A 19,557-nucleotide genomic window follows, 5' to 3' on the forward strand; every position below is an offset into this window, starting at 1 on the left:
TAACAAGGGGTGTGGTCATCACAGTAACAGGAGGTGTGGTCATCACAGTAACTCAGGGGGTGTGGTCATCACAGTAACAGGGGGTGTGGTCATCACAGTAACAGGGGGTGTGGTCAACACAGTAACTCAGGGGGTGTGGTCATCACAGTAACTCAGGAGGTGTGGTCATAACAGTAACTCAGGAGGTGTGGTGATCACAGTAACAGGAGGTGTGGTCATCACAGTAACAGGAGGTGTGGTCATCACAGTAACAGGGGGTGTGGTCATCACAGTAACAGGGGGTGTGGTCATCACAGTAACAGGGGGTGTGGTCATCACAGTAACAGGGGGTGTGGTCATCACAGTAACTCAGGGGGTGTGGTCATCACAGTAACAGGGGGTGTGGTCATCACAGTAACAGGGGGTGTGGTCAACACAGTAACTCAGGGGGTGTGGTCATCACAGTAACTCAGGAGGTGTGGTCATAACAGTAACTCAGGAGGTGTGGTCATCACAGTAACAGGAGGTGTGGTCATCACAGTAACTCAGGAGGTGTGGTCATCACAGTAACAGGGGGTGTGGTCATCACAGTAACAGGGGGTGTGGTCATCATAGTAACTCAGGAGGTGTGGTCATCACAGTAACAGGGGGTGTGGTCATCACAGTAACAGGAGGTGTGGTCATCACAGTAACAGGGGGTGTGGTCATCACAGTAACAGGAGGTGTGGTCATCACAATAACAGGAGGTGTGGTCATCACAGTAACAGGGGGTGTGGTCATCACAGTAACAGGAGGTGTGGTCATCACAGTAACAGGGGGTGTGGTCATCACAGTAACAGGGGGTGTGGTCATCACAGTAACTCAGGAGGTGTGGTCATCACAGTAACTCAGGAGGTGTGGTCATCACAGTAACTCAGGAGGTGTGGTCATCACAGTAACTCAGGAGGTGTGGTCATCACAGTAACTCAGGGGGTGTGGTCATCACAGTAACTCAGGAGGTGTGGTCATCACAGTAACTCAGGGGGTGTGGTCATCACAGTAACTCAGGAGGTGTGGTCATCACAGTAACTCAGGGGGTGTGGTCATCACAGTAACTCCGGAGGTGTGGTCATCACAGTAACTCAGGGGGTGTGGTCATCACAGTAAGTCAGGGGGGTGGTTATCACAGTAACTCAGGAGGTGTGGTCATCACAATAACTCAGGGGGTGTGGTCATCACAGTAACTCAGGGGGTGTGGTCATCACAGTAACTCAGGAGGTGTGGTCATCACAGTAACTCAGGGGGTGTGGTCATCACAGTAACTCAGGGGGTGTGGTCATCACAGTAACTCAGGAGGTGTGGTCATCACAGTAACTCAGGAGGTGTGGTCATCACAGTAACAGGGGGTGTGGTCATCACAGTACCTCAGGAGGTGTGGTCATCACAGTAACTCAGGGGGTGTGGTCATCACAGTAACTCAGGAGGTTTGGTCATCACAGTAACTCAGGGGGTGTGGTCATCACAGTAACTCAGGAGGTGTGGTCATCACAGTAACTCAGGGGGTGTGGTCATCACAGTAACTCAGGGGGTGTGGTCATCACAGTAACTCAGGAGGTGTGGTCATCACAGTAACTCAGGGGGTGTGGTCATCACAGTAACTCAGGGGGTGTGGTCATCACAGTAAGTCAGGGGGGTGGTTATCACAGTAACTCAGGAGGTGTGGTCATCACAATAACTCAGGAGGTGTGGTCATCACAGTAACTCAGGGGGTGTGGTCATCACAGTAACTCAGGGGGTGTGGTCATCACAGTAACTCAGGAGGTGTGGTCATCACAGTAACTCAGGGGGTGTGGTCATCACAGTAACTCAGGGGGTGTGGTCATCACAGTAACTCAGGAGGTGTGGTCATCACAGTAACAGGGGGTGTGGTCATCACAGTAACTCAGGGGGTGCGGTCATCACAGTTACTCAGAGGATGTGGTCATCACAGTAACTCAGGAGGTGTGGTCATCACAGTAACAGGGGGTGTGGTCATCACAGTAACTCAGGAGGTGTGGTCATCACAGTAACTCAGGGGGTGTGGTCATCACAGTAACTCAGGAGGTGTGGTCATCACAGTAACTCAGGAGGTGTGGTCATCACAGTAACTCAGGGGGTGTGGTCATCACAGTAACTCAGGAGGTGTGGTCATCACAGTAAATCAGGGGGGGTGGTTATCACAGTAACTCAGGGGGTGTGGTCATCACAGTAACTCAGGAGGTGTGGTCATCACAGTAAGTCAGGGGGTGTGGTCATCACAGTAACATGAGGTGTGGTCATCACAGTAACTCAAGAGGTGTGGTCATCACAGTAACTCAAGAGGTGTGGTCATCACAGTAAGTCAGGGGGTGTGGTCATCACAGTAACATGAGGTGTGGTCATCACAGTAACTCAGAGGGTGTGGTCATCACAGTAACTCAGGGGGTGTGGTCATCACAGTTACTCAGGGGGTGTGGTCATCACAATAACTCAGAGGATGTGGTCATCACAGTAACTCAGGAGGTGTGGTCATCACAGTAACAGGGGGTGTGGTCATCACAGTAACTCAGGAGGTGTGGTCATCACAGTAACTCAGGAGGTGTGGTCATCACAGTAACTCAGGAGGTGTTGTCATCACAGTAACTCAGGAGGTGTGGTCATCACAGTAACTCAGGGGGTGTGGTCATCACAGTAACTCAGGAGGTTTGGTCATCACAGTAACTCAGGGGGTGTGGTCATCACAGTAACTCAGGAGGTGTGGTCATCACAGTAACTCAGGGGGTGTGGTCATCACAGTAACTCAGGAGGTGTGGTCATCACAGTAACTCAGGGGGTGTGGTCATCACAGTAACTCAGGAGGTGTGGTCATCACAGTAACTCAGGGGGTGTGGTCATCACAGTAACTCAGGAGGTGTGGTCATCACAGTAACTCAGGGGGGGTGGTTATCACAGTAACTCAGGGGGTGTGGTCATCACAGTAACTCAGGAGGTGTGGTCATCACAGTAAGTCAGGGGGTGTGGTCATCACAGTAACATGAGGTGTGGTCATCACAGTAACTCAAGAGGTGTGGTCATCACAGTAACTCAAGAGGTGTTGTCATCACAGTAAGTCAGGGGGTGTGGTCATCACAGTAACATGAGGTGTGGTCATCACAGTAACTCAGAGGGTGTGGTCATCACAGTAACTCAGGGGGTGTGGTCATCACAGTTACTCAGGGGGTGTGGTCATCACAATAACTCAGAGGATGTGGTCATCACAGTAACTCAGGAGGTGTGGTCATCACAGTAACAGGGGGTGTGGTCATCACAGTAACTCAGGAGGTGTGGTCATCACAGTAACTCAGGAGGTGTTGTCATCACAGTAACTCAGGAGGTGTGGTCATCACAGTAACTCAGGGGGTGTGGTCATCACAGTAACTCAGGAGGTGTGGTCATCACAGTGACTCAGGGGGTGTGGTCATCACAGTAACAGGGGGTGTGGTCATCACAGTAACAGGGGGTGTGGTCATCACAATAACAGGAGGTGTGGTCATCACAGTAACAGGGGGTGTGGTCATCACAGTAACAGGAGGTGTGGTCATCACAGTAACAGGGGGTGTGGTCATCACAGTAACAGGGGGTGTGGTCATCACAGTAACTCAGGGGGTGTGGTCATCACAGTACCTCAGGAGGTGTGGTCATCACAGTAACTCAGGAGGTGTGGTCATCACAGTAAATCAGGGGGGGTGGTTATCACAGTAACTCAGGGGGTGTGGTCATCACAGTAACTCAGGAGGTGTGGTCATCACAGTAAGTCAGGGGGTGTGGTCATCACAGTAACATGAGGTGTGGTCATCACAGTAACTCAAGAGGTGTGGTCATCACAGTAACTCAAGAGGTGTGGTCATCACAGTAAGTCAGGGGGTGTGGTCATCACAGTAACATGAGGTGTGGTCATCACAGTAACTCAGAGGGTGTGGTCATCACAGTAACTCAGGGGGTGTGGTCATCACAGTTACTCAGGGGGTGTGGTCATCACAATAGCTCAGAGGATGTGGTCATCACAGTAACTCAGGAGGTGTGGTCATCACAGTAACAGGGGGTGTGGTCATCACAGTAACAGGGGGTGTGGTCATCACAGTAACAGGAGGTGTGGTCATCACAGTAACAGGGGGTGTGGTCATCACAGTAACAGGGGGTGTGGTCATCACAGTAACTCAGGAGGTGTGGTCATCACAGTAACTCAGGGGGTGTGGTCATCACAGTAACTCAGGAGGTGTGGTCATCACAGTAACTCAGGGGGTGTGGTCATCACAGTAACTCAGGAGGTGTGGTCATCACAGTAACTCAGGAGGTGTGGTCATCACAGTAACTCAGGAGGTGTGGTCATCACAGTAACTCAGGGGGGGTGGTTATCACAGTAACTCAGGGGGTGTGGTCATCACAGTAACTCAGGAGGTGTGGTCATCACAGTAAGTCAGGGGGTGTGGTCATCACAGTAACATGAGGTGTGGTCATCACAGTAACTCAGAGGGTGTGGTCATCACAGTAACTCAGGGGGTGTGGTCATCACAGTTACTCAGGGGGTGTGGTCATCACAGTAACTCAGGAGGTGTGGTCATCACAGTAACAGGGGGTGTGGTCATCACAGTAACTCAGGGGGTGTGGTCATCACAGTAACTCGGGAGGTGTGGTCATCACAGTAACTCGGGAGGTGTTGTCATCACAGTAACTCAGGAGGTGTGGTCATCACAGTAACTCAGGGGGTGTGGTCATCACAGTAACTCAGGAGGTGTGGTCATCACAGTAACTCAGGAGGTGTGGTCATCACAGTAACTCAGGAGGTGTGGTCATCACAGTGACTCAGGGGGTGTGGTCATCACAGTAACTCAGAGGGTGTGGTCATCACATTGACTCAGGGGGTGTGGTCATCACAGTGACTCAAGAGGTGTGGTCATCACAGTAACTCAGAGGGTGTGGTCATCACAGTAACTCAGGAGGTGTGGTCATCACAGTATCTCAGGAGGTGTGGTCATCACAGTAACTCAGGGGGTGTGGTCATCACAGTAACTCAGGGGGTGTGGTCATCACAGTAACTCAGGAGGTGTGGTCATCACAGTAAGTCAGGGGGTGTGGTCATCACAGTAACATGAGGTGTGGTCATCACAGTAACTCAAGAGGTGTGGTCATCACAGTAACTCAAGAGGTGTTGTCATCACAGTAAGTCAGGGGGTGTGGTCATCACAGTAACATGAGGTGTGGTCATCACAGTAACTCAGAGGGTGTGGTCATCACAGTAACTCAGGGGGTGTGGTCATCACAGTTACTCAGGGGGTGTGGTCATCACAATAACTCAGAGGATGTGGTCATCACAGTAACTCAGGAGGTGTGGTCATCACAGTAACAGGGGGTGTGGTCATCACAGTAACTCAGGAGGTGTGGTCATCACAGTAACTCAGGAGGTGTGGTCATCACAGTAACTCAGGAGGTGTTGTCATCACAGTAACTCAGGAGGTGTGGTCATCACAGTAACTCAGGAGGTGTGGTCATCACAGTAACTCAGGGGGGGTGGTTATCACAGTAACTCAGGGGGTGTGGTCATCACAGTAAGTCAGGGGGTGTGGTCATCACAGTAACATGAGGTGTGGTCATCACAGTAACTCAGAGGGTGTGGTCATCACAGTAACTCAGGGGGTGTGGTCATCACAGTTACTCAGGGGGTGTGGTCATCACAGTAACTCAGGAGGTGTGGTCATCACAGTAACAGGGGGTGTGGTCATCACAGTAACTCAGGGGGTGTGGTCATCACAGTAACTCGGGAGGTGTGGTCATCACAGTAACTCAGGAGGTGTTGTCATCACAGTAACTCAGGAGGTGTGGTCATCACAGTAACTCAGGGGGTGTGGTCATCACAGTAACTCAGGAGGTGTGGTCATCACAGTAACTCAGGAGGTGTGGTCATCACAGTGACTCAGGGGGTGTGGTCATCACAGTAACAGGGGGTGTGGTCATCACAGTAACAGGGGGTGTGGTCATCACAATAACAGGAGGTGTGGTCATCACAGTAACAGGGGGTGTGGTCATCACAGTAACAGGAGGTGTGGTCATCACAGTAACAGGGGGTGTGGTCATCACAGTAACTCAGGAGGTGTGGTCATCACAGTAACTCAGGGGGTGTGGTCATCACAGTAACTCAGGAGGTGTGGTCATCACAGTAACTCAGGGGGTGTGGTCATCACAGTAACTCAGGAGGTGTGGTCATCACAGTAACTCAGGGGGGGTGGTTATCACAGTAACTCAGGGGGTGTGGTCATCACAGTAACTCAGGAGGTGTGGTCATCACAGTAAGTCAGGGGGTGTGGTCATCACAGTAACATGAGGTGTGATCATCACAGTAACTCAGAGGGTGTGGTCATCACAGTAACTCAGGGGGTGTGGTCATCACAGTTACTCAGGGGGTGTGGTCATCACAATAACTCAGAGGATGTGGTCATCACAGTAACTCAGGAGGTGTGGTCATCACAGTAACAGGGGGTGTGGTCATCACAGTAACTCAGGAGGTGTGGTCATCACAGTAACTCAGGAGGTGTGGTCATCACAGTAACTCAGGGGGTGTGGTCATCACAGTAACTCAGGGGGTGTGGTCATCACAGTAACTCAGGGGGTGTGGTCATCACAGTAACTCAGGAGGTGTGGTCATCACAGTAACTCAGGGGGTGTGGTCATCACAGTAACTCAGGAGGTGTGGTCATCACAGTAACTCAGGAGGTGTGGTCATCACAGTGACTCAGAGGGTGTGGTCATCACAGTAACTCAGGAGGTGTGGTCATCACAGTAACTCAGGGGGTGTGGTCATCACAGTAACTCAGGGGGTGTGGTCATCACAGTAACTCAGGGGGTGTGGTCATCACAGTAACTCAGGAGGTGTGGTCATCACAGTGACTCAGAGGGTGTGGTCATCACAGTAACTCAGGAGGTGTGGTCATCACAGTGACTCAAGAGGTGTGGTCATCACAGTAACTCAGGAGGTGTGGTCATCACAGTAACAGGCGGTGTGGTCATCACAGTAACAGAGTGCCTCTCTGTCGTACCAGGAGTCATTTGGACTATAAAAAGCACAATGCTGACACTTGCAAACCCACAGTAAGCTGAAGATGTAAAAACAAATGTGAATTATATTATAATTAAATATATTATAATTGTATATATATATATATTATAATTAAAGCAAATAACCAGATATTTTGCTTTATAAAATATAAAAATTTGCTTTATAATTAAAGCAAATAACCAGAATCAATGTGTTCATTTCAATGTAGCCAAGGTGCCGACCCTGACTGCACGTCACTGGCTACACTTCAATCATCACCTTGAGAACCTAGGCTGATCCTTATGCACAGTCATTTTCCGATGTTTATCCGTTCTAGAGTTGTTCCCTTGGTGCTGCTCCACATGCGTCCCTCCCCATCAATCTGCAGGTGCCCGGATCACTGCAGTGTAACTTGAACTGATGTCATCAGAGAGCAACACCACCTGTCCATAAAAGCTTGTGTAATTTGGTTAAACATTTAGGAACGTAAACTGTGAAAGTATGGATGGTGTTTCCTTTAAATATCTTTAAATTGAAATTATTTTAATTAATGTTAACACCAATCTACATTAGTATTTTCTGTGTTGGCCCACATTTTATGTGGGTTACAGTGGTTACGCTCAGAGAAATAACCACTGCTGATGTCGGAGGTGCAGAAGTCCGTCTGGACCTTCAGTGTGATGTTCTCGCTCCCAGGAGAGGAGGAAGGACAGGCACAAGTGTTACAGATCTGTTGTTAAAATATTCATCCACAAAGTTTTGGATTCCTCTCAAAGTGGAACAGGTTGTGTCTATATGGCAGTGTGCCGGGGCCAGGCTGATGAAGGCATTCCTCCAGAGAGCAGCCGCACTGCCGTCACCACACCATCCTCCTGTCAGAGAACATGGCTGAGCTCACAACTGTAGTGGCCCCAACAGTTCCAACCACACCCAGTGGACACACACACACACACACACACACACACACACACACACACACACACACACACACACACACACTTCCACTCCTCATCAATGAGATTTGCTGCTGATTTTTCTTGTTTTCTGCTTTTGTTCTTTCAATTATCAAAATCATGTGTTTGTTCTTTGTTTTGTGTCATTTTTTTTTTTTTGCTTTTGTTATCATTGTTGTTTTTCTTTTTTTTTGCCTACCTGCTAATTTATACTCTTGCTAGAAAATCATAATACAGTCTAGATAGAGCTGCTCAGGCTGGTTTAATCTAGAAAATCATGTTACTGTCTAGACCAGAGGTCGGCAACCTTTAATGCTCAAAGAGCCATTTGGTCCCATTTCCCACTGAACACAACACCCAGAGACACATTTTATTTTGACAGTCCCCCAGGAAGACCATGCCAGGACGACACGACACACAAAACCTTCTTCACTGCTGGTTGACAACTGACAACTAATAAACTAAACTACATGAACTAAGCAACAAAAACACAACACAACACAATTATTACTAACACTACAAACCTAATATAACCCCCAATAATTACATTTAAAACACGTCAAACAGAAACTCCCACAATGCATTGCAGCTCTCAGCTCCTTTATTGCTCCACATTATTAAAATATATGTGTGAGATGTGGATTGTTAGAACCATGAGTGTGATGGTGTGTCTTTAATGTCCTGTAGTTGTATAATTCACTAGAATGTTCCGTCACTCTCAAAAAGTCTACAATGAACCTCCCGGAACTGTCGGCACTCCGCAGCACAGCAGTTTTACTGTGAAAGGTACAGGAAGCTCCCAGCTTCAGATACCAGTTGAGCCGCTGTCATGACCTGCAGCCGCAATTCTACGTTTTCATGCCATTATTGTTGTAATAACGTTACATCGCTGTGTCGTTCACGACCCTCCTACATTTTACCACTCTTTGTAGAGGGACTGTGCTCTGGGTGGCCTTGCCTCCTTACGTCCCTCCAGGATGAACTGCAGTGGGACAGAGGCTCAAGGAGCCGCAGTGGAGGGACCAAAGAGCCACATGCGGCTCCAGAGCCGCGGGTTGCCGACCCCTGGTCTAGATAGTACTGCTCAGGCTCGTTAAATCTAGAAAATCATGTTATTGTCTAGATAGTACTGCTCAGGCTGGCTTAATCTCATAACAGTTGGAAAACATTTGGATCAGTGTGATAACTGTAAAAAAAAAATAATAAAAAAAAAATAAATATATATATATAACAAGGGTATTGTATGTATCTCCCCACCAAGTCTATCTCTGTCTCTCCTCTCCTCTCCTCTCCTCTCCTCTCCTCTCTCCTCTCCTCTCCTCTCTCGAGGAGAGGAGAGGAGAGGAGAGACAGAGATAGTGTTAGGCCTCAGATCTCCGATATGGCCTCAGAATGGCTGGCGAGCGGTTTGAGCAGTGAGTAAAATCAGGGAGGAGTCAGCTTTGCAGGTGGTCCACATCTTTCTTTCTTTTATTTTCACACGTGCCCAAAACAAAAACTTACAACATGCTACAAATGCATTGGAGGATTGAGGAGTGTGGCTTCTCCAGCAGCAGAACAGTGAATGATGTAAAAAGGCGCCTTAAATACACTTCCCTCAACTGGGTGAAACCATTAAAACTCCATAGGTCATAAAAGTTAACATTAGTGTCTAAAAACTAAGTTAAAATCCTCCAAACCAAAACCCTAACTATAACTTAATGAACCAAAACTCCTATCAGCCAATACCTCTAAAACCAAACACCTAAATAGTAAATTAAATCCTAAACCCTACTACAACTAAGTGCAACACCCCCACTTGCTCCTCCTCTTGGTTCAGCCCGGAACCTTCTTCAATGTGTCCGTCCCAGGGGGAATCTTTTACTGGGACACCAGCCTGAACACAAGACAAGGTAAGTGGAAACTCCTCACACAACACATCTTCAAACATTCACAGCACACACATCAACAACTAAAAGAATAAGATATTCTTAAATACACATATTGCACATTGCTCCATTCATTGTTGTGTTTCTCCACAGGGGGCCGGACCTATCCACAACAGAAGACTCAATAAATAAGTTAAAACAATTGTGTGCAAATTCATTCATATATGTGCAAATATCTTTATCTTAAAGTGCCGTGTGCTTCTTAAAGTGCTGATAAACCTTTTAAAGTGCTGAATAAAGTGCTGTGAGTGCATCAAAATAAAGGAACGAGCTTCCTGTTGGTTACAGATAGGATAGACAGGACAGATCCTTTCACCCCAACCGGTCAGCAGAATTCCTCCACCTCTGACTCTGGTTTCTACAAAGTTCCTCCCTGTTAGAGGGAGTTTTTCTTTCCACAGTCACAAACACACCTGCTGCTCATGTGGATATGTTGGGCTTTTCTATTTTCTCTCTAAAAGCACCTAGAAATGACAGTGTTGTATTTAAAAATGATTTTTTTAAGAAAAAGAAATGATAAGAAAACAGAAAATGGCTGAGCTGATTTCAAGGCTGATCTCAGGCCGTTACAGGGCCAAACAGAAAGCCTTGATTCATTTAAATTCCCTGATAGAGTGTCATTAGTAACCTGCTCTCACAACTTCTACTTTCTAATCCATTTAGTGAAAGCAAACATGTTAAAGCGCACATCTTGTAGAATAAAATAAATCAGCTGAATATTATGAAATTAATACATTTTTCAGTTTATTTGAGGTCTGGATTGTATTTTTCCAGCCAAATTGTGTGTGTAAAATGTTAAATAACTATTATTTTAACAGGCTGAACACATGAAAGCTACAGGCTGCAGGAATCCTGCAAACTAAAAAAAAAAAAAGAGTTTTTCAACTTAAAGGAAAACAGGAAATGTCACATTTTACAGTAACTCAGATTGGCTTCCAAAATGAGATTCTTCCCTCTTTTTACTAAAATAAAAGAATAACGTGGAAGTAATTCATGGCTTATTTTACTGTTGTTTAACTGGTATGAGCCCCTTCAGATCAAAGTGAAGAGGCCAACATGAAAACCTTCTCTGGTCTACAGGTACAAAGTCAAGATCAATTACTTGTACTTACTGTGTGCTCCTATGTTCATGCTGGTCACTGAACATTTCTTGCACTACATGAATTTAAATAAGAATCTGAAGCTGATTTGGATCAGGAAACGGCCAATAGTTTTCTGATCCTTCAGCAGGGTTCAGATCATTGTTGTCACACAGTCCAGTTTCTTCGTCCTGACAAACCCCACTGCAACATTTTCCATCCTCTCGCTGTGTTTTTGGTTTCCACGGTGCTGAACTGAGTCTTTCCTAATGTGATTCCCTCCACCCATGCTCAGGTGCCACAAACGATTTCTCTACTTTTTCCATCACAGATGAAGTCAGCAGGTTTGATGTATTGTTTTTCTTTTTTATTGGATTTAGTCAGTGGGCTGTTCTGAAGTGCGTGTGTGTGTGTGTGTGTGTGTGTGTGTGTGTGTGTGTGTGTGTGTGTGTGTGTGTGTGTGTGTGTGTGTGTGTGTGTGTGTGTGTGTGTGTGTGTGTGTGTGTGTGTGTGTGTGTGCGCGCGCACCGCCAAATTGTGCTGTTTTAGTTGAGTCAAAATCCAGCAACTGAGATCCTTTCTCTATTTGATCATGCAGGCGCAAATGCAGAACATTCTAAAACATCACTGAAAATATTACAAATTTAAATTACATTAAAATAAATAAAATGTTATATATATATATATATATATATATATAATTGAAAATTAGAATATAAGGCAATTTCATTCAAAAGATAAGAATAAACAATCAAAATCTCATGAGGACAATAAAGTGCATTGTTTGGTTGAGCATTGCTGAATGATGTGAGCTGAGCATGCGATCATATTTATCTCTTTCTTTATTTCTTTTGTTCTTTTTTCTTTGATCTACAGTTTCCAGCAGCAATGTTTCACTTTGTTGGTTTTGTCATTTTTGTCTTGGTTTTTCTGCTTTTTTGCTCCTGACTTTGGCTCTATAACAGTTTTTAATTCGTTTTTCAAACCTTTGTTAATTTATCACAATTCATCACAATACTGTTCTTTTTGGATGTTTAGTCAGATAACACAAGATAACAACCATGATTTTACATAAAACATAATTGATTGTATAATTTGAGCTGAACAATTATTCTCTCCCACATTAGTGGCTCTCGCATCACATTTGACCCACAATGCCTTCATACACCCATTTCTGATACTTGTACAAAAGTAAAACAACACTTAGATGTTTAAATCTGTGTGTATATAGAGTCTTTTTGAGGTAAGACCTGATATTTTATGTGTGAGAGTTGTATTTATGGTATTTCTACTGGTTTATAATATTGGAACAAGTCCATTTTAACTGTATGTGAAGGTCAAACAGCTTGTGTGTGACTTCTATTGTTAAATGAAACATTCATTTTGTTTTTCAAAATGAATTAATTAATATTTTATTGCAATAAAGATGTGAAACACAAACTTGCAGTATATTAACACGCACAGTGATTTAAACATATTTGTCTTTTGTGGTTGTCAATACTGTGATCCAATCCTGCAGCCGCGACTTTGAATACAACACAAACAAATAGATGTATAAATGAAATGTGAAGAAAACCATAAACAGCACTTAAATCTGTATTAAATCATGGTAAGTTTTCAGCTGATCACACAATCTTTGGTATCTATTATTTCTGCTTTTCTCTGTGGAGTAATGGACTGATAAAACCTTTTAGAACCGAGGTAAGTAGGACGGTAGGGAGGTGAGTAGGTAGGTAGACAGGCAGATAGGTAGGGTTAACTTAGTTGGTAGGTGGTTAGCTTGGTAGGTAGGTAGGGTTCAGCTTGGTTGTTGGGTAGGATTTTCGTTTGGTCAGTATGTATGGGGTAGGTAGGGTTTAGCTTGGTAGGTAGGTACGTAGGTAGGTAGGCAGGCAGGCAGGCAGGCAGGTAGGTAGGTAGGTACGTAGGTAGGTAGGCAGGCAGGCAGGCAGGCAGGTAGGTAGGTAGGTACGTAGGCAGGTAGGCAGGCAGGCAGGCAGGCAGGTAGGTAGGTAGGTAGGTAGTTAGGTAGGCAGGCAGGTAGATAGTTAGGCAGGCAGGCAGGTAGGTAGTTAGGTATGCAGGTAGGTAGGCAGGCAGGCAGGCAGGCAGGTAGGTAGGTAGTTAGGTATGCAGGTAGGTAGGTAGGTAGATAGTTAGGCAGGCAGGTAGGTAGTTAGGCAGGCAGGCAGGTAGGTAGATAGTTAGGCAGGCAGGTAGGTAGTTAGGCAGGTAGGTAGGTAGATAGGTAGGTAGGTAGGTAGGTAGGTATGCAGGTAGGTAGGCAGGTAGGTAGGGATGCAGGTAGGTAGGTAGGTAGGGATGCAGGTATGCAGGTAGGTAGGGATGCAGGTAGGTAGGTAGGTAGGGATGCAGGTAGGTAGGTAGGTAGGTAGGTAGGTAGGTAGGGATGCAGGTAGGTAGGTAGGTAGGTAGGTAGGGATGCAGGTATGCAGGTAGGTAGGGATGCAGGTAGGTAGGTTGATATCATGCATCATATTCAGACAGGTGGACAGATGCACTCCTGGTTTATTCAAACATTACATTACTCTTACAGCAGTTCACAGAAAAGCACGAGCAATAATCCTCAAAGATATCAGAATTTCTCTCTTTTTTGTTTTACAGATTTTTGAGACACTCAATCAAGGTTCCATCTTTTATGTGACATATTTGAAAGGATATTTACATGACTGGCTTCATAGCATGTACAATTGATTCCATCCTTCGCCTGTTGCAGTGTGTGTGTGTGTGTGTGTGTGTGTGTGTGTGTGTGTGTGTGTGTGTGTGTGTGTGTGTGTGTGTGTGTGTGTGTGTGTGTGTGTGTGTGTGTGTGTGTGTGTGTGTGTGTGTGTGTGTACCTCCTCAGCCTCTCCTCCGTGCAGTCCCCGGGCTGCCAGTCCCATCCTCAACTCGTTGATGTCCACTCGTCCATCTTTGTTCAGGTCCAGCTGCTCGAACAGCTCCGTGTACCTTCTCTCGCGCTCCGGGTCCGGGTCCGGGCCCGGGTCCGGGCCCGGGTCCGGCACTGGATGCTTTTCTCTGCGGTGTGAATGTGCGCAGGACCGCTCTTCGTCCTCGTCCATGAGAAAGAGAGAGGTCCGGGTGTCGGTGCTCTGTCGGTGTCGCAGCCGCACATAACCAAGTCCGCAGCAGGAGGCGAGGCGGCAGCTCCTCCGTCCCCGTCCCGGGGAACCGCAGCTCCTCCGTCCCGGGGAACCGCAGCGGAACGACCGGCGAAGGCGAGACGATGGACGGATTAAAGGGACGTGCTCAAATTATCTCCGAGTCATTTTCATTCTCAGCGAACATCTTTGTAAAGTTTCTGCCAGAGGAGCAGCGCGTCACTCATTCCACTTCTACCGCAAGGAAACACCCGAGTCTCACAAACCCTGTCCAGGTCCCGGTCCCGGTCCCGGTCCCGGTCCCGGTCCGGTGCGTGCGTGCAGGAGTGCGTGTAAAATGCGGTCTCCTCCGCACGCTCCTGGCTGTGTGACGGCGAGCGGGTGTGCTGTAACTGCGCTTCGAACTCGACTGCCTGTTTACATTGCTTATTACGGTGAAGCCGACCGGGGCTTCATGGTGCGTTCATGTACACCCCAGTTTCAAGCAAAAATCAAACCACCAGTACTGTACAGGCTTATTGGACAAAAAATTCAGACAATAAAGTTGATTTCAGAAAACCTTATTTTTCTTCGACAGGCTCCCTGTATCAGTTTTTGTCTCAAATCACTGTAGCATTTTCTCACTTATAAGGATATATAAATTACACAATGAATTCACACCAATACGTTGGTGCATCCACACACAATTTATATGCTTATGGTCAAAGAATCCATAGAAAGACTAATTGTTTTCAGCAAACTCCACCACATTCTTGTTCTACGGGCCCCAAAGTACCTCTCTTTCTCACTGTCATCCTTTCCTTTTGCAGAATTTGGCTTCTTTTAACCAATAACAAGAATTCAAGAAGTAAAGCCCAGACATCAAAATACAGCAGGCAGCTCAGATGAAGACTTGGTCAAAAATAAAAAACAAATAAAAAAATTGTAATTTAAAATGACAATGATGATGGCGGTTTTCAACAATAAAGCTCAGACAAGCATTAGAAACAGGTACAGACTCAGACAGTCAAACTGACTGATAAACACATGATTGTGTTTGAATGAATGAATGAATGAGCTGCAGAGAGGATGGAGATGACCAGGTGAGTTGGACTCCCATGACTGGAGGACAAGCAAAAATGGTTAAAAAAAAACAAGTTCTGCAAAAGGAAAGAATGACAGTGAGAAACAGGTACCTGGGAGCAGAAGAAGAATGTGGTGGAGTTTTCTGAAAACAACTTCTCTATGAATTTTTTGTACAATAAGCACGTAGAGGAATGTTGGTGTGATTTATGTTTGCAACCGAGGTGTGACGAAACGCACCAGTGAAGCACCGGTCGGATTCTGATTGCTTTACCGTAATACGCAATGTAGACAGGCATTCTAGTTTAGAATGCAGATCGCGCTCCAGTTGTGCTGCGGAGCGAGCTTCAGCACGCGCGCTCCCGGCGGCTGGGGTTGTAGAGTTCACACGTTTCAAGGCTTCACTTAGTTACAGTGTGTGAATGATTGGGACGCTGTTAACGCTCCTTATCTGAACCCCAGCTTCTCATGGGGCTTTTCCACCAGAAAGAACCAGGAGTTAGTTCAGGGCTGGTGCCAGTTTCCACCGTTCACGGAGTCAAGCCAGAGCCACGTCATTACGTCACTCCAAAACGTGATACGTCACGATCAGCGCTGACAGCGCTCAGATAGAAGAACGAGGAGACGGACTGGATTCATCAGTTTGGTCCGGGTCCATCTAGTCTGCACACGCACACACACACACACACACACACGCACGCACGCACGCACGCACGCACGCACGCACACGCACGCACGCACACTCATTGATGAGATTTGCTGCTGATTTTTCTTCTTTTCTGCTTTTGTTCTGTCAATTATCAAAATCATGTTTTTGTTCTTTGTTTTGTGTCGTTTTGTTTTTGCTTTTGTTATCATTGTTGTTGTTGTTTTTGCTTTTTGTTGGGGTTTTTTGCCTACCTGCTAATTTATACTTTAATCTAGAAAAGCATGTTACTGTCTAGATAGAGCTGCTCAGGCTGGTTTAATCTCATAACAGTTGGAAAATCTTTGGATCAGTGTGATAACTGTAAATAATATATGTAGCACTTACAAGGGTATTGTATGTTGTACCCCCCCCCCCCCCCCCCCTCTCTCTCGGTGCATGCTGGGAGTGCAGAAGGGCTGGGAGCGTGTGAGAGAGGGGAGCCTGTGTCACATTTTTATGTGAATTTTTCATCTTCTTTTCCTAATGTTCACAATCACTGTAGTTTAATAATCACAGAACACCTTTGTTTTATTTCAATCTTTCTTGGGTTTCGGTGGGTTTGTGTGGTCCGTGTTTGCCGGGGACTGGCTGCCGCCATGTCGGACCTCAGGAAGCTCACCTCAAACACGGGGTGCGCATCTCTGCACCTTTCCCCTGCAGCGTGGAGCAGGATGCTCTGGCTGTAGGGGAGAAGGTTGGTTACAGCAGGTGGAGCAGGATGCTCTGGCTGTAGGGGAGAAGGTGGGTTACAACAGGTGGAGCAGGATGCTCTGGCTGTGGGGGAGAAGGTTGGTTACAACAGGTGGAGCAGGATGCTCTGGCTGTAGGGGAGAAGGTTGGTTACAGCAGGTGGAGCAGGTGGAGCAGGATGCTCTGGCTGTAGGGGAGAAGGTTGGTTACAACAGGTGGAGCAGGATGCTCTGGCTGTAGGGGAGAAGGTTGGTTACAGCAGGTGGAGCAGGTGGAGCAGGATGCTCTGGCTGTAGGGGAGAAGGTGGGTTACAGCAGCGTGAAGGCGGCGGCCCGGATGAACGGCGCCGTGGTGATCTTTGTGGACCAGGTGGAGAAGGACAACTCCATGGTGGAGACGGGAATCACCGTGGTGATCATTGTGGACCAGGTGGAGAAGGACAACTCCGTGGTGGAGACAGGAATCACCATGGTGATCATTGTGGACCAGGTGGAGAAGGACAACTCCATGGTGGAGACGGGAATCACCGTGGTGATCATTGTGGACCAGGTGGAGAAGGACAACTCCGTGGTGGAGACAGGAATCACCATGGTGATCATTGTGGACCAGGTGGAGAAGGACAACTCCGTGGTGGAGACGGGAATAATCATGGTGATCATTGTGGACCAGGTGGAGAAGGACAACTCCGTGGTGGAGACGGGAATCACCGTGGTGATCTTTGTGGACCAGGTGGAGAAGGACAACTCCGTGGTGGAGACGGGAATAATCATGGTGATCATTGTGGACCAGGTGGAGAAGGACAACTCCGTGGTGGAGACGGGAATCACCGTGGTGGTCTTTGTGGACCAGGTGGAGAAGGACAACTCCGTGGTGGAGACAGGAATCACCATGGTGATCATTGTGGACCAGGTGGAGAAGGACAACTCCGTGGTGGAGACGGGAATAATCATGGTGATCATTGTGGACCAGGTGGAGAAGGACAACTCCGTGGTGGAGACGGGAATAATCATGGTGATCATTGTGGACCAGGTGGAGAAGGACAACTCCGTGGTGGAGACGGGAATCACCGTGGTGGTCTTTGTGGACCAGGTGGAGAAGGACAACTCCGTGGTGGAGACAGGAATCACCATGGTGATCATTGTGGACCAGGTGGAGAAGGACAACTCCGTGGTGGAGACGGGAATAATCATGGTGATCATTGTGGACCAGGTGGAGAAGGACAACTCCGTGGTGGAGACGGGAATCACCGTGGTGATCTTTGTGGACCAGGTGGAGAAGGACAACTCCGTGGTGGAGACGGGAATCACCGTGGTGATCTTTGTGGACCAGGTGGAGAAGGACAACTCCGTGGTGGAGACGGGAATCACCGTGGTGATCTTGGAGGACCAGGTGGAGAAGGACAACTCCGTAGTGGAGACAGGAATCACCGTGTTGGACAGGTTCGTCCAGGTGCAGCCGCTGTCTCAGCCAGCTGTCCAGGTCATCCTGTCCAATGTCCCTACTTATGCACCAGACGAGCTCTTAACCAAGGAGTTTTCCAGATTTGGGAAAGTAGTGTCCGGCTACAGAGACATGGCCTCTGGAATTAAGTCCCCGCTGCTGAAACACACGACATGTTTCAGAAGACAAGTCTTTATGATCCTCAACAACCGGTGTGAGGAGCTCAGCCTCCGTTTCCCTGTGAGAGGAAATGATTATAACTACATTGTCTTCACCATGTTTCTGCGGTGAGGAGGGACACGGTGAAATCCTGTCCGCTGCGAGTCGACTCAACCCGGCTCTGCAGAGTCCCCTGGTGCTGCCGCCACGGCTGCCGCTGCCTCTGGTTCCGGGGCCACGGGCCCCCGCCTGGGTAGTGCTCCCCCCCCCCCCCGGAGGTGACTCCGCCTCAGGGCTCCTCCTCCACCAGGGCTCAGTCCGAGGGACCGATCGCGTCTCCTCGGGCTTCACCGAGGAGACGCGCTGCTGTGACCGACCAGGAGAGCACCAAGCACGGGGGAGTGATGTAAATACACCGGGTGAATGTGTGAATGTGAGGAGAGTGAGGAGAGTGTGTCGGGTGGAGCTGGGGAGGAGGGAGGAGGAGTGAATGGCACTGAATGCAGCGTGAATGAAACAATTGTAAATATCACTGGTGAGGTGGAGGGAGAAAAAAGAAAAAGAGAAAAAGTGGGTGAGGATAAAAAGAGTGAGCTTGTTGAAGAGCAGCAGGTGGAGGAGGAAGGAGTTGCAGAGCTGAACAGGTGGAGGAGGAAGGAGAGGTGGAGGAAGGAGTTGCAGAGCTGAACAGGTGGAGGAGGAAGGAGAAGCAGAGCTGAACAGGTGGAGGAGGAAGGAGAGGAGGCAGGAAGGAGCAGCAGAGCTGAACAGGTGGAGGAGGAAGGAGAGGAGGAGGAAGGAGAAGCAGAACTGAACAGGTGGAGGAGGAAGGAGAGGAGGAGGAAGGAGAAGCAGAACTGAACAGGTGGAGGAGGAGGGAGAGGTGGAGGAAGGAGTTGCAGAGCTGAACAGGTGGAGGAGGCAGGAAAGAGTTCAGCCTGGGCTGAACAGGTGGAGGAGGAAGGAGAGGAGGAGGAAGGAGTTGCAGAGATGGACAGGTGGAGGAGGAAGGAGAGGAGGAGGAAGGAGAAGCAGAACTGAACAGGTGGAGGAGGAAGGAGAGGTGGAGGAAGGAGCAGCAGAGCTGAACAGGTGGAGGAGGAAGGAGAGGAGACAGGAAGGAGCAGCAGAGCTGAACAGGTGGAGGAGGAAGGAGAGGAGGAGGAAGGAGCAGCAGAGCTGAACAGGTGGAGGAGGAAGGAGAGGTGGAGGAAGGAGCAGCAGAGCTGAACAGGTGGAGGAGGGAGGAGAAGAGGAGGAAGGAGAAGCAGAACTGAACAGGTGGAGGAGGAAGAAGAGGTGGAGGAAGGAGCAGCAGAGCTGAACATGTGGAGGAGGAAGGAGAGGTGGAGGAAGGAGCAGCAGAGCTGAACAGGTGGAGGAGGGAGGA

At 47.9% G+C, this 19,557-nt stretch overlaps 1 protein-coding gene across 1 annotated transcript in view; it reads right to left on the reverse strand.

Annotated features, from left to right (window-relative positions):
• LOC308141820 (mitochondrial adenyl nucleotide antiporter SLC25A23-like) overlaps positions 1 to 14,458 on the reverse strand; it is a 50,824-nt gene extending 36,366 nt beyond the window's left edge. Inside the window, exon 1 of the mRNA XM_080512047.1 lies at positions 13,864 to 14,458. Coding sequence (XP_080368173.1) covers positions 13,864 to 14,088 — 225 coding nt within the window. The 5' untranslated portion in view covers positions 14,089 to 14,458. The remainder of the gene's footprint in view (positions 1 to 13,863) is intronic.
• Positions 14,459 to 19,557: the final 5,099 nt, after the last annotated feature.

Source organism: Blennius ocellaris, assembly GCF_963422515.1.
Source record: "Blennius ocellaris genome assembly, chromosome: 16".
NCBI lineage: Eukaryota > Metazoa > Chordata > Actinopteri > Blenniiformes > Blenniidae > Blennius > Blennius ocellaris.